Source organism: Rhinatrema bivittatum, chromosome 11 (genome assembly GCF_901001135.1).
Source record: "Rhinatrema bivittatum chromosome 11, aRhiBiv1.1, whole genome shotgun sequence".
Lineage (NCBI taxonomy): Eukaryota > Metazoa > Chordata > Amphibia > Gymnophiona > Rhinatrematidae > Rhinatrema > Rhinatrema bivittatum.
Window position 1 is genome coordinate 25,262,283 of NC_042625.1, and position 15,940 is coordinate 25,278,222.

General features: G+C 43.3%; 1 protein-coding gene across 1 annotated transcript in view; it reads left to right on the forward strand.

Annotated features, from left to right (window-relative positions):
* Nucleotides 1–15,940, forward strand: part of ALDH2 (aldehyde dehydrogenase 2 family member) — a 45,339-nt gene that overhangs the window by 4,549 nt on the left and 24,850 nt on the right. The window contains exons 2-4 of the mRNA XM_029619183.1: nucleotides 5,111–5,215; nucleotides 8,381–8,521; nucleotides 9,305–9,384. Of these exons, the coding sequence (XP_029475043.1) occupies nucleotides 5,111–5,215; nucleotides 8,381–8,521; nucleotides 9,305–9,384 (326 nt within the window). The remainder of the gene's footprint in view (nucleotides 1–5,110; nucleotides 5,216–8,380; nucleotides 8,522–9,304; nucleotides 9,385–15,940) is intronic.

Genomic DNA, 15,940 nt, shown 5'->3' on the forward strand with positions numbered 1-15,940 from the left:
TCATAGTTGCATTGATTCCTGTTGGAGAGTTAAGACTTGTTTGTTCCTGTCCTGGGTGAGGCATGGGAGGCCATCATCCCGTTCAGCTCCAGAAGATAGGAATGATAACATCGCATCACCTGAGCTTGGCGTGCTAGCCACGCATGTCCAGAGTTTTACCTATGTGTTGGCCTTGCTCTCAGCACTGACATCGCTGCTCGTTGAGTAGATTTATAGCCGCTGTACTTGAATCATAAGCTCTCTGGGGCAGGGACGAGCAGTTTGTTGCAAACAGCCTTGAGCTAAAATTACAAAGTCACTCTTGAAATACCTGTTTCTTCCTAACCTTTGCTCTCCTGTTTCGTGGCTTTTATTTTCACTCCTTTTTTTCTTATATTGCCGGTGCCAAGTCACCCATATGTTTTGGTCTGAAGTCCTCTATAGATGAGCTGAGTGAAAAGGAGGGACACAATCTGAGTATTTTCCAGGGGGGAGCACATTTGTTTGGGTTGCGGTTCATTGTTGCATTTTAAAAGCTTCCAAAAAAAAACTGGCATGAAAGTGAAAAGAAGGGACTCTATTAATAAACACTGTTTGTTTCCCCCCCCCCCCCCCCCCCCCCCCATCGACGTATAATGAAGGGAAAACTGCTTTTTGGGCAAGGCCCGGACTCTCCAATCCCATTGCGAGTTTCCCTCTGTTATTCTAGAGTTTTCTGGGGGAGATTGCAAACATTTGGCCTATCTGTAGTGTGTTCTTCTTGTACTTTTGTGGGACTAAAAGGGGCACAGCTTCTTATGATGGCCACGCTGCTTTGGTAATACAAATCCTTTCCGAGGACCGTTTCCGTGGCAGGACAGCACATTTCCATGTGGCGAGGATCCCTGGTTCGGTTCTTGGCTTGACTTGAGATAGGGATGCTGCAAAGGTAGCGTTCACAAGCCCTAGGGGCCAGGATTAGAGCACATGGTGCAAAATTCCAGAAGGAATCCTAGTACATGGTTTAAAAAAAATAAAAAAAAAATATATATATATATATATATATATATATATATATATATATATATATATATATATATATATATATATATGTTTTCCTGTGTTCACTCTTAGAAACTTTTATGCTGAATTTGCTGTATATATTATTTTGTTTTCAGTTTGATGCCCGGTGCATGGTTCTGATGAGGATTAGTACACTCGCGGTTCTTTCATAGTTTCATAATAGCGTCATTTGCTGTGTAGCAATAGATTTTGAAATTGTTGGCCCCACCATTTTGCATTGGACCATTCATTGCTGGCAAGGATCCAGAGTGGAAGAAATGTTTTGGGGTTTTGTTTTGTTTTTTTTGCATCTTTTCGATGACTGTCCCACTGTGCTGATCATATTTCATAAATAATACAACACAGTGATCGATTTTTTTTTTAAGACCCGTGCGCGTGGTTCCCGCCGTGCGCCCTTTTATAACATGGGAGGGTGGCCTGCGACTTGCACGCGGGGGGGGGAGGGGATTTTAAAAAGCAATGCGTAGTGACGCGAGTAGGGCTTCCCCAGTTCCCTCTGGAAGGGAACATCCCTATACCCCTATCTAACCTTCCTATCTTTTCCCCTTTCCTCCCCGACCCCTGCCATTAGCCGCTTCGATGGGACAGTGGCTAATGGTGCTGTCCCGGCCCGTCCCTTTTGCAGGGCCAAGCAATTCTGCGCACAGCAGGGGTTATGTGCATGGCTGGGCCCTTTGTAAAATGCGTGCAACCCCCGGTTTTAAAATCGGGCCAATAGTGTGTGTGTGTGTATGAGAGTAGCTTTTGGTTAGTAACCCTGGTTGGGCCTTCAGTACTTTTGGAAGAGGGCTTTTAATTTTCTTTCCCCAAAATTCTGTGGTATTTTGGTACTGATTTATTTATTCTCAGTAACCTTATAAAGTTTATTAGAGAACGCAGCATTAAGTCTTGCAGTCCATCTGGAACAAGGTCAAATGGAAACCATGGCAATAGGAAACCCCCCTGAGATCCTATGCAAAAGAATGGAGCGTGGAAAAGCGTCGTTTTTCCCGTGATTGCTGGGTCCGTTGGTGGAGCGTGGAAAAGCGTCGTTTTTCCCGTGATTGCTGGGTCCGTTGGTGGAGCGTGGAAAAGCGTCGTTTTCCTGTGATTGCTGGGTCCGTTGGTGATCTCGCTGATACAAGAGAGCAAATCATGAATTGCTCTGGGACCAAGACAAGCCAGACGGTTATCATTTAGGATGGGGAAAGAGTGAGGTTTTCTCATATTGTGTTAATCAACGTTTAAGGATTTGTAGGGACTTTCAGTCTTATTTTAAGCTGTCAGTGGAGAAAATGACTCTGATGTAACACTGAAGAAAAATCAGTGGAAAAGTCATTTTTCACCAATTTCTTTTTTGATGTAACATTGAAATTCCCAGGCAAAATAAAATAAAACTGAAAAAAAAAAAGTCCCTAAAGTAAATGTGAGATCCTTAACCTAACATTACTTCCTGATGCTGTACAACACCTTAAACCAGACTATCCTTTAAATGGGCATCCTTGGCGTTGAAATATTTAGGAGTTCGCATAGGGGCTCACTCTCAACAATTATTTCAGCTCAATTATGTCCCTCTCATCAAGTCCATTAGGAATAATTTAGACACCTGGTCTCGCAATGCACATTCATGGCTGGGCCGTATAGCCATAGTGAAAATGAATATCTTACCTCGTTTGCTTTATTTTTTTACCACTATCCCCATTTATATTCCTACTTGTATTTTAAAACAGTGGCAGCAGATGATGTTTGGGTTTATCTGGCGCAAATGACCACCCCGAGTAGCCCGATCTATACTGTATCTCCCGAAAAATAGGGGGGGGGGGTCTTAGTGTTCCCAATTTGTGTTGGTATTTTTGTGCAGCGCAACTCCGCGCACTTGTGGCTTTGCGCAGGTCCCATGCTGTGCCACAATGGGTTCTTTTAGAGCAAGCCTTGATTGGAGACCTGCCATGATCAGTGCTACCTTGGCAACCTCGCTCCACTTGGGGTTTGTTTTAAGTATTTTCCAAAGACCTTGCAGGTTACCCTAAGGGTATGGAACCAATGGAAATCTTGCTTAGTTGGGGTTGGAACCTATACTCTCTTAACTCACCTTTTCACCAACTCAGTGCTTCCTCCCGCCTCTCTAACTAAAGCTGGCATCTCCCGATTGGAGCACATCTGGTCTCAGGGGGTGATGTTATCCAAGGCCTACCTTCAATCTCGCTACCACTTGGCAAATGTGGACTTTCTACTCTATGCCAAAATTTACCACTTTTTTGAACCAGGCAACTAGGGCTGGTACTATAGAAACATAGAAATGACGGCAGAAGAAGACCAAACGGCCCATCCAGTCTGCCCAGCAAGCCTCGCACTTTTTTTTTTTCTCATACTTATCTGTTTCTCTTGGCTCTTAGTAACCTTTTGGTTCTATTTCCTTTCCACCCCCGCTTAACTGGCTCTTTATTTGAGAATTACTGTATGAATGCTAATTCTATGAAAGGTATCATTTCTAAGATTTATACGCTATTAAATAGTAAAAACCAGAGCCCCTTTAAGCAACAAGTGGCATGGGATACGGATTTAGAGCGTCCTATTGAGGACACAGAATGGGACACTATATTTTTAAATGCCTATAAGTGTTCCATAGCATCTGGTTTACAGGAAAATGTTACAAAATGTTATATCGATGGCATTACCCGCCTGTGAGATTGCATCGTTTTGCTCCTTCTGTCTCCGACCGCTGTTGGAGAGGCTGTGGGATGGCTGGAACATATTACCATGTATGGTGGCAATGCCCTCATCTCACCCAATATTGGCCTTTGATTCTAACCTGGATATCTAGCATTCTTAAAGCCACGTTCACCTTGCACCCATGGAATGCCTTATTGAACCTCCCAATACCCCGAGTTGAATAAAGACCAGCAAAGTTTTGTACAGCAAGTTTTTATTGCTGCTCGCTCGGAGCTTGCTATGTTTTGGAATAAATGTCAACTTCCTAGTATAGTGCAAGTGCAATCTAGACTTCACAGTTATCATCAATCAGGACGACTTACAGCTGTCCACCACCATAATCGTCTCTGTGTCCACAAAATATGGGATCCATACAGTCAATGGCTGGAGGCACTTCAGTAGCTCCAATCCCGGGCGGAGGTCTTGCTGATAATTCTGACTTTGCCGCATCTGCTTCTGAGATTACATCAGCTCATGTTTTTAGCCCATGCTCTTTGTTTAAATTCAGTTGCGCTAGATTTCTATATATCAGCATAACGAAACGGTTCAGCCTGATCTTATTATTTATTCTTTATTATTTACTATTTCTTATCCAATGTTTTCATCCTCGTTGCCAGGGGCGGTGGGGGGAGAATGGGAATTTATTGTAAAACATTTGACTGGATGATCATTTCTTCATGTTATCTATTTGCTTCATTGTACTTATCATATGTGTTTTGTTTAATCGTTATACTGTTGTTTTGCGGATGACTTCTGAGTCAGTAAAAAAATGTAAACACAAAAAAGTCCATAAGGATTTGGAAGAAGTCCCTCGGTGCTTTTTTGTTTTGGTTTTTTTTTGGTGGGGGGGAGGGGAGGGTTCCTTCATGTTGAAGGAGGCAGAGTGGCACGTGGAGGAGAGAGGAGATCTCTGCTTCTCTTGGTCCCAGTGAGGGTGGTGTGAGCCTTGCCAGGGCCGGATTGGGGGACAGGCAACACAAGTACATGCCTAAGGTGCCAAGTTTTCAGAAGCCGTGGGTGCTGTAATCCTAAGCCTTGAACATGATGATCCGGCTTTTGTCCCTCTGGTCACCATTATATAAGCAGCCTACTAAGGGTGACGTGGAGGGTCTTGATGGCCAGTTGGTTGCTACCTGGCTTCCTGTCTTTTAGGAGAATGAACCGATCTATTTTGCTTAATTGTATTAGACCTGTAATCCTAACTTTTCTTACTAAATTGGGACCACAGGTCCATCTGTGCAAAAGAAAGCCAAGTCGGGCTCTGCCTTCCCAGACTAGAGGGAGCCAGGTGCTAAACCTAGGGAGGCTTCTAAAGCGTCTGTCATCTTAAGTAGCAATTTGTTGCAAATCTTTTACCTGCTGATTGTCTCTTCTACAGATTTTTATAAACAATGAGTGGCACGATGCCATCAGCAAGAAAACCTTCCCCACTGTCAACCCATCCACTGGAGAGGTCATCTGCCAGGTCGCCGAGGGAGACAAGGTAAGGGGAAGAGACGAGGAAAGGGGCCTAGACAACGCTAGTCCTCAAGGGGCTGTAATCCCGTCCAGCTTTTAAGAGATTCTCAGTGAATACCCATGGACTCTATGGCTCCCGTATTGGTTGCTGGACTTGATGGACCCAGCATGGGAAAACTTGAATCCCAAGCCACCTCAGAACCCATAAGAACATAAGGGACGCCATGCTGGGTCAGATCAAGGTCCATCAAGCCCAAATTCCTGTCTCTGACAGTGGCTAGTCGAGGTCTCTAGTACCCAGCAGATCCAAAAAAGTGGATCTGTTTCCTGTTACTCTGTCCCAGGGATATCTGCAGCTTTCTTTAGCCTACCTGGCTGTATGAACTTTACCTCCAGGAACTTGTCCAACTTGTAAATCTGTGCAAGGGATTTATGACACAGAGGATGTGTTTGCGTGTATTTCTTAATCTGTGAACGAGATGAATTTTGCATATTTCAGTTGCTCCAAAACCCAGGTCTTTCTTGTGTTTCCTGAGGACAAGTCTTTCCTGCCTTGGTCTAGCTCTGCTTTCACTTGCTGTGAATTTTAACCCACAAATTAGTTGGCAGGAGTTAATTCTAGTGAAACACTTCTGGGCAGATTTCTTCTGCAAAGAAAACCAGATGTTTGTCAGTGTTGTTTAGAAGGGCATACTTAGTTAGGATGATTATTTTTTGTTTCAAAGGGATCGGCAAAAGCTGTCTTAGATTAATTTTGCAGGAACAAAACAGCATTTCTGTAATTCTGGTGCTACAAATCTGGCAGCCTTGTTGAAATAAATGGGGGGGGGGGGGGCGGTTATTGCTAGTTTGGAAAGGCGGCAATTGAAGTATTAAGGCTGCATTTCATTATAACTCCTCTCCGAAGAAGGCATCTCATCTTTTCCCTAACTGCTACTTTCCACTGACCATGCAATTTTGCATCTCAAGCTCCAGCCCTGATGCTTGTCCAGTTCGATAGGATATGGAAAACCTCAGCTGTGTGATTACTTCAATTCTATGACTTCGGGGTTTTTTTTTTTGCTTGTTTGAATTATTTGGCAGGACTCTGAAATGCTTGCTAGTGACTGCTTCCTGTGCTCACTGTTTCAAGTCCCCATAACCAAAACTTGATGGAGATTAGGGTTGACTTGAGGAGCTGGGAGTAAGGCACTAGTTTACTGCTACTGCTGCTGCTGCTGCTATCTTGGTAGGGAGGGCGGTGCCTATCGAGGAAAGTCCATGGTTTGACCTATAACTCTTGTAAGCCTACCTGTCGGGAAGAACTTGGCTTTTGCAGAAATAGACCACAGGAGGGAGGGAGAGCTTCCCTCCTTTGTCTGCATCTGCCTGTTAGAATTTAGGGGTCAATGCAAACGGCTGAGCATGAAACCTGGGTGCTGAAATTTAGTACACAGTTGCACAAGCTACTGGTATGCAGATGCATCAGGAGTTTAAAAAAAAAATTGTGCATAAACCAGAAAGCACACAAAGAAAAAGCTTGGAGTACAGCCAAACATGATTCATGTATGTAAATCTTTTTTTTTTTATGTGCAGACATGTTTTCTGTGCATAAACTAGGATTTATATGTTAAAAAAACCAAAACTGTTCTGCATGTAATTAAGAGCAGAGGGTTAGCATGGCTTTTGTGCTTTTAACTTGAGTGCTAGGATCTGCACTTGGGATTTCTGTGCAGAAAGCATACAGAAAATCCTTACTACAGATCCTGGTAGCAGAACTCCAGCCTCCGCTAGCAGACTAAGGTTAGCCCTGGAAAATGTACTCCACCTCAGACTGAGAGTTTCCTGCACTAAGGTAAACATGAGGAAAGCTGGCGCACATCTCTGCACTGGGGAGTAATAGCTATTGCTTTCGTTAGCATGGGATTTGCATGCGAGGGCTCTAAGGAATGCACGCCATTGCAAGCATGCTTTTTGTTTGGTTTTTTTTGTTAGCAATCCTCCTTGCCACATGAGCAATAAAGCTCACGCACACAAAAGTGTGCGCATGACTGCAGGTGAAACTGTGCGCTCTGCCGAGCACACATTGCATGGGCCCCTGTATTTGTGTGCAGTGCTGTGACACTGCTCCAGTGGTGCACAGGAGTATGCGTCCTTTTACAAGGAAAATTCTTTTACTCGGGTCCCATGGAAAAAAAATATTTCAGAAGCAGGAGGTTGGAAGGCTGACCGGGTGAAGCTAGTGCAAGGTAGCTAGAGAGTCAGAAGCTTTGAGCAGTTGCTCAGCTTACTGAATTTTTTTTTTATTAGCTGTTAAAAGTCCTCATGGGCAGGTCACATCTGTCTGTCTGAGCTTCTGTGGGCACAATAACTACCGGCCCAGTTTTGATGTAAACTGGCAAGCGACTGGCATGCACCCCAGTTTCGCGGTCTCTGTCTCACATGGCTGAGATTTGTTGGGTGATGGGTAATTATTTCTGAGCTAGCTGCCGTCTTTTCTTCCTGCAGTTCCTTGGGATTGGACCATGCCAGTTTGTTCTGGTTGACATTGGAAACTGTGAAGAGACAAGTTGGATTATTATATCTTGGCTGTGATTAAACATTGGGCCTACAAGCTGATGATTACTAAAGATTGTGCACCTTATTTTTAAATAAAATGAAACTTATGACTACAATCCAGTCGGCTGATGCTGGGGGGGGTAGAATCTGACCAGGGCTTTTCCCATTTCTTCTTGGCTGGGGAGGGAGGAACATTTACTGAGTAGAAGAATGGGATGGGGGCTCCTGATTACAGGGAGTGCAACCATAACCCTCCCCGTGTGTGCTGACAGGGACGATGGGGATGTCTCTCACAACTAATAAAACACGATTTTAACACAGTTACATCCTTAATCTGATAACACACAGGCTGCACTGGCTCAGCAAAAGCTTTCTGCCATGTATTTCTGCCAAAGGCCTTAGTTTGAAATGATCTTGGCAGTGTGAAGGGGATTCTTTGTAAGTTGAGTATCTGTAATGGGAAGGGGATTTCAGGTTTTTCTGTGGTGGGAGGCAGCATTATGTCCTGTATGGTAGACTTTGCTTTGCTAGTCCAGCACAGGAGTCGGAAACATCTCCCCGTCACAGATAAAAGAAGCGACATGAAACCTTCAGATTCTCTGTTCCCTGAGGCCGCAGAAAGCTGGCCAGCTCATAACTTTCTCTCTTGCAGGCAGACGTGGACAAGGCCGTTAAGGCAGCACAGGAGGCGTTTAAGCTGGGGTCTCCCTGGAGACGGATGGATGCCTCTGACAGAGGCGTGCTGCTGAATCGCTTGGCTGACCTGATAGAACGGGATAGAACTTACCTGGCTGTGAGTAATGCCGGGTTGGGACTTTACAGCCTGGGCCTTAGGCAGAAGTATACTCTGTGCTGTGCAGGGTGGGTGGGTCCTGTCTGCACCTGCCCACTGGTTCTGGCTCTGCCCGTGTTGAGACTGACACGTGCCAGGAACGCTAACGGCAGTATCTAAATAGCTGACTGTTTTGGAATGTATTTGTGGCTTAGGCAGTAAAACCTTTAAACACGTTTTCTAAAATCCAATCTATTTCTGTGCTTCTGGACATTTTTTCCTGCAAACCTAAACACAGTATTTGCTCACAAATAAACATTAGGGCACTTAGGAGCCAGCCCATGGAGTTCAGGACTTCTACTGCCGAGGGTAGCCAGGCATGTGGGGGATACTGCAGAGCTGGTGTTCACAGCCTCCGGGGGGAGGGGGTAGGAGGAGTCCCAGTCATCATGTAACAGCGACACCTAGTGGCCAGATTTGGGGCCCATGACTGCAGGGTTCTGAAAAGAGCCCTGGTACATGGGTGCCCCCCCCCCCCCCCCCCCAATGTCCCAACAGGGGACCGGTATTGAAATGACTGAGCTTAAGTGATTGGGAGTGGTTTAAAAGAAAAGATCTCCAGGTAGTTATGAATGAAAGGTCCTGGTGCTGGATCTTGGTTCCAATTGAGCTGGAAATCCAGAGGAGCAGGGGAAACTGCCAAGAACAAATAGAACAGGGCAAATCCTACATTTCCAATTTTAAGTCTTTTTTTTTTTTTTTTTTTTTTTAAATATAAAAAAAAAAAATCTGGTTGGTTTATAGACCTTGGAGACCCTGGATAATGGGAAGCCGTATACCATATCCTATGCGGTGGATTTGGAATTGGTGGTAAAATGTCTCAGGTATGTATTTTTATTCTTGTTACAGTGGTGTGTACGGATGAGAAACTATATCTGATTGCAATAAAAATACGTTAACATATTTGAGATGTTTCCGGTTCTGCAGCATTTCTGCAAGTGAGAAGGTTTACTATGTTCCAGATCCCATCAGTGCAGCATAAATGTGTAATTGCACGAAAAGAAATGGCAATTCCCCCACCCCCACCCATCCCAATTAATGATATATATTTCTAGTTGTCCATATCTGAATCTGGTTGCCATTGATTTCTCTGGTGCTGAGTTTGAGCCAAGATTTTGGCTGGGAAACAGTTGTGCATTTCGGCAGGTTGCTTCAAACGTTGATGATCATCTTGATGTGCTCCTGCAGATGTATTTGTACAGGATCTGAATTTTGATACTTTTTAGGTACAAAGGGCTCTCGATTTAAGAGTGGCGTAAAAGGACCGAGCAGGCTATAAATCTATTTTGTACAGTCTTTCAATAAAGTAATCTAAGTCTACTAATCAACTTTATTTGTTGACTGCTATTTCTAAGCGTTGGTAAATCTTCTTTTTATTGGGCTAACACAATACAAAGCGTGACTTGCTTTCAAGAGCTCTGCTCCAGGGCTGGCTTCAGCACAGGTGGCACCCTAATCCACCTCTAACAACTGTACCCGCCACCATGGCATGGTCTGTGTGCATCTGCCCCCCTTCCCTCCACCCCCAGGAGCATTGTGGTCAATGGTGCATCTCCAAAGCCGCCACCACCACCATGTGACTGCACGGGTCGCACATCCCTAAAGCTGACTTCCCTGCATCAGGGTCAATCCATTTTTAATTTGACTAACCTTTGTCCGAGTGAATCAAAGATGGCACTACTCTCGCCAGTCATATCGCCAAAACCTTTGCTAACATTTTTAAATCGGTATTTATTAATGAGATAGGGTGGTAGGAGCCACATAACATAATCTCGTCCCAGTTTGGCAAGGACTGTTATTCCTGCACAATTAGACTCTCCATTCAAATGCCCTTCCCCCTACCAAAGAATTAAACACATCAACCAAAGGTTTCACAATAGCAGACCTCTGTCATTTGTACAATTTTGCAGTGTACCCTTCTAATCCAGGTGCCTTCCCTCCCCCTTTAAGTTTTTATCTCTTGTTCAACCTCTTAACACTGATTTCCTTATTTAAAAATTCACTCATCAGTGATGATAGTGAGAAGAGAATGCAAATACTTCTGTCTGCTCCTCTGTAAGAGAATTATCATTCACGTAAAGGTCCTCATAAAATTGGGTAAAAAGGTCACTAATTTTTTTATGTTCACCTAATCATATTCTCTTCTCTATCCTTAATCCTTAGAAAATGATTTTGTATCCTTCTCTCTTTCAAGAGCCTGCTAGCTTTGTTGCCAAATTCATAGTACTCTTGTTTTACCAAATTTGTTTGAGATGGTGTGTCTAATTCTGATTTGTTCAGTTCTGTTCTAAGGGATATGAGTCTTGCCAGTACTCCCGAGCATGGAGCTCTCTTATGCCTTACCTCTAACTGGACTATCCGCCTAAGAATGTTTAAACAATTCTTCTCTTTCTCGCGGTTAACAAAAGCGTGAGAAATGATCTTTCCCCAAACTACTGTTTTCAAACAGTCCCTTAGGGTGACGCAAGACACTTCCCCATTATCATTAAATTGTAAGTATTCTTGGATATCTTCCTGAAGTTGACCCACAAACTCTTTATCGTTCAACCTCCAGACACATCTCTGGCATTGTTTGTCAGGTAGATCCAAAGTGATCCACCCTGGGGCATGATCAGACCAAGTTATCAGGGATGTGAGAGAATAAAGATTTGTCCTCTAGAAAATAATCCAGACTGGAATAAGATGTGTGGACGCGAGAGAAGAATAATCACGAGTACTTGGCTGTCTCGGCCTTCACGCATCTACCAAACTCCAATCTGCAATTACTCTTTAGACATGATCTGTGATGCCTGGATTTCAAATGTGATCCACCATAATTATCCAAATAAGGATAGAGAGTTAGATTGAAATCTTCCTCCTCCTCCACCCAAACAGCTAATACCTTAGAATGAGATTCAAAGAACCCCCCTTGTTTAAGATTTGGCACATATATATATTAACCAACGTGAACATTTCCCCATGCACAACTTTAACTGTTATATATCTGCCCTCTGTGTCTCTAATCACCGATCTAACATCTGCTACAAAATTTGTGGAAAAGAGTAAGCCCCCCACCTCTGTATTTTTGGTCGTTGAAGATGCAAAGTATTTTTGTAGGACATTTGATGACCATAATCTCTCATATCTTTTATGAAGATGGGTTTCTTAGCAAAATAAAATCTCTGCCCTTGACCAGATGCTTGGCAGAATTAATGTTCTCAGTTGGGGAGAATTCAGCCCCTTAACATTTTGAGGATAAGATCTTCAACCCCTGCCATCTTGTATTACTAAGCATAACAAATCTGCAGTAAATATCCCAAGATAATAAACGTCTCCCTTCCCATACAAGTCAGCTATAACTCCATATACTAAAAGTTCTCCCATAAACCCAGAAATAAAATTCTCTGCTTCCCCAAGCTTGTACATCTCCACTCACCCCCCCCCCCCACACCACTTTGTGGAAATACACCCGAGAAGGAAATGACATCACCATATCAGGTTTATAGCCACCCAATACTCCCAGGGCCACTCTGGACAATATAATAAAATACATCCTCTGTGCAGCCATTCATATTAAACTGCATAAATTCTGCATTGTTATATATCCATATACATAAAAAACCAAAGTAATATTCCCAAATACCCAAAAAACAGCCAATATGCTGGACATCAGACCCATAGAGGTGAAATAACTGATAGAGATACAGGACCCCGCTCCACGGTCCTCAAGTGAAAGCACCCATGGAAGTGGAAGAAGCACCCAACTGCCACTTTGCCGGCCACCTCTGCTGCGGCTGGTTTTCTGAGGCTGTAGGCCCATGTCGCACAGAACCACGTTGGCCTCCTCCAGAGTGCTCACCCGAGCAGATTTCCCCTCCATGGAGAAAGATAAACCAAAGGGAAATAACCTGCAGTATTTAATGTTCTCCTTTAAATTCCCGCCTCTTCTTAATGGTGGTAGTGGTAAGTCCTGGAAAATCTCAGTCTTGCGGTCCCTCCATACCATGTGTCCCGCTCGTCTGGCTTTCTGTGAAATCCTCTTCTTAAGAGAGAATTTATGGAAGCCCACTATGATGTCGCGAGGCAGATTTCCTCTTAGCTAGCCCAAAGACGATGTGATCGATGGAAGCTCAGAGTACGGGAACTGTCTTGCGCTGTCCCGGTACTCAGAAGAACATAAGAAATTGCCATGCTGGGTCAGACCAAGGGTCCATCAAGCCCAGCATCCTGTTTCCAACAGTAGCCAATCCAGGCCATAAGAACCTGGCAAGTACCCAAAAACTAAGAAGATCCCATGCTATTGATGCAATTAATAGCAGTGGCTATTCCCTAAGTAAACTTGATTAAAAGCCATTAATGGACAACTACTCCAAGAACTTATCCAAACCTTTTTTGAACCCAGCTACACTAACTGCACTAACCACATCCTCTAGCAACAAATTCCAGAGCTTTATTGTGCATTGAGTGAAAAAGAATTTTCTCTGGTTAGTCTTAAATGTGCTACTTGCTAACTTCATGGAATGCCCCCTAGTCCTTCTATTATTCGAAAGTGAAAATAACTGAGTCACATCTACTCGTTCAAGACCTCTCATGATCTTAAATACCTCTATCATATCCCCCCTCAGCCGTTTCTTCTCCAAGCTGAACAGCCCTAACCTCTTCAGCCTTTCCTCATAGGGAAGCTGTTCCATCCCCTTTATCATTTTGGTTGCCCTTCTCCATCGCAACTATATCTTTTTTGAGATGCGGCGGCCAGAATTGTACACAGTATTCAAGGTGTGGTCTTACCATGGAGCGATTATAGAGGCATTATGACATTTTCCGTTCTATTAACCATTCCCTTCTTAATAATTCCTAACATTCTATTTGCTTTTTTGACTGCTGCAGCACACTGAGCCGACGATTTTAAAGTATTATCCACTATGATGCCTAGATCTTTCCTGGGTGGTAGCTCCTAATATGGAACCTAACATCGTGTAACTACAGCAATGGTTATTTTTCCCTATATGCAACACCTTGCACTTGTCCACGTTAAATTTCATCTGCCATTTGGATGCCCAATCTTCAAGTCTTGCAAGGTCCTCCTGTAATGTATCACAGTCTGCTTGTGATTTAACTACTCTGAATAATTTTGTATCATTCGCAAATTTGATAACCTCACTCGTTGTATTCCTTTCCAGATCATTTATATATATATATTGAAAAGCACCGGTCCAAGTACAGATCCCTGAGGCACTCCACTATTTTACCCTTTTCCACTGAGAAAATTGACCATTTAATCCTACTCTCTGTTTCCTGTCTTTTAACCAATTTGTAATCCACGAAAGGATATTGCCTCCTATCCCATGACTTTTTAGTTTTCGTAGAAGCCTCTCATGAGGGACTTTGTCAAACGCCTTCTGAAATTCCAAATACACTACATCTACCGGTTCACCTTTATCCACATGTTTATTAACTCCTTCAAAAAATGAAACAGATTTGTTAGGCAAGACTTCCCTTGGGTAAATCCATGTTGACTGTGTCCCATTAAATCATGTCTTTCTATATGCTCTATGATTTTGATCTTGAGAATAGTTTCCACTATTTTTCCCGGCACTGAAGTCAGGCTCACTGGTCTATAGTTACCCGGATCACCCCTGGAACCCTTTTTAAATATTGGGGTTACATTGGCCACCCTCCAGTCTTCAGGTACAATGGATGATTTTAATGATAGGATACAAATTTTAACTAATAGATCAGAAATTTCATTTTTGAGTTCCTTCAGAACCCTAGGCCCTCTGGCACCCCATGAAAGCGGAGATTCCCCCGTCAAGGCCAAGGTCCTCCATATGATCAAGTAACTTGCTTTTGGCTCTCTCCAGACAAGCTGTGTCCAATTTACAGGCCATCAAGTTCATCATGTGCATCCAGTTGCGCCTCATTTTCCTCCATTCGATCTCCTAAATCAGCCACCTCCCTCCTGAGGTCAGATACGGTGTCCAAAATATCCTTTATAAAACTCGTCATTTTCTTGATGCCACTCTTGTGCCTGTTGCTGGAAATCTGCTTTTATAAGTGCCTCAAGGGTCTGACTGATTAATGCATCATTTCATTTGCCTGCGGTGCCTTCTGATTCAGCATCCTCCAAGCCACCGCCATTTCTTTGCATCTCCGCCACAGCATTTGAGAATGAGTACTGCCAAACGTCTACTGTCCTCTTTCTCAACGTCATCGTTCTTTAGCACCGCTAATGAACCTTTTGATTAATGTTCTTTATAGTGAATTTTGCCAGTTTTAAGTGAGGATGTGAGTGGATTCTGCGGGAGTCCCAAGCTCAGGCAGCCATCTGCTATGATGACATCACTTCCTCCTCTAACCTAATACGTTTGTGAGTAACTTTTTGAAGAGCACCGCTCCCTACATTGGCATCAATGTAAAAATGAGCGAAGCATGGAGTTATCTGAATATATAAGCCAACCCTAGCATTGTAGTGTGATCTATAGTTTACTTGAATGCTCAAGGAGCTTCATGCTTCACTCATTTGCATTTACCTGATGAAGGGGGGATACTCTCAAAAGCTAGTCAGAAATAAATTGTTTCTCTGTTTAGGAAAAAAGTCTTGCCTACAACTTGGGCTGGTTTTTATTTTTGTAGTTTAAAAATTGTCCTTATTTTGCCCAAGGAAGAGGTGTGGCCTAGTGATAGAGCAGTCGGCTGGAAGCCAGGGTTCAAATAACACGTCTCTCACGGACACCTTTGTGACCTTGGGTAAATCACTTTCTCTCCCATTGCCTCCCTCTTAGATTATAAGCTCTTTGTGCAGGGACTTATCATACCCAAGTACTTCTCACCAATATGCAGTGCTCTGCACGTCCCTGTGCACTATAAAAATTAAGTATGTACGTTTCTTGCAAATTCTGGAAGGGAGGGATTATTTCACCACAAACATTTGTGCGAGAAGCCTGCAGGAGTTGCTTAACAATCAAGAACAGGAGATTTCCTGCAGTGTGCTTTTTGCACAAGATTTTTGCTTTGGAACATTTTTTTTTTTCTCTTGCGGAAGTTTCAGGATTGTAAACACCTGGGCTAATTCCTTACCCCTTTAGGACTTTGCATTACAAATTGATTGGGAGCTGTGCTGCAATTTGTAAGGTTTGAGCAAAGCAGAGGAGAAACCTGGCTTTAAATCTAGTCTGGGGACGAGTTATAAGCTTTTTTTTTTTTTTTATCAACGGTTCAGCATGATTGGGGCTTCTGTAATAAGCTTCTGTGTGTCACTACTTCTGTAAGAGAATTGTAAGGAAATACCTGGGACAAATATGCTGTAATGTTTGCACTGTTTTATCTGAGCCAGTAAATACTAGGTGAAAAGTTCATGCACTCTCGTTTTTCAGTTAGGGAGATTGGAGATGCCATTGAACA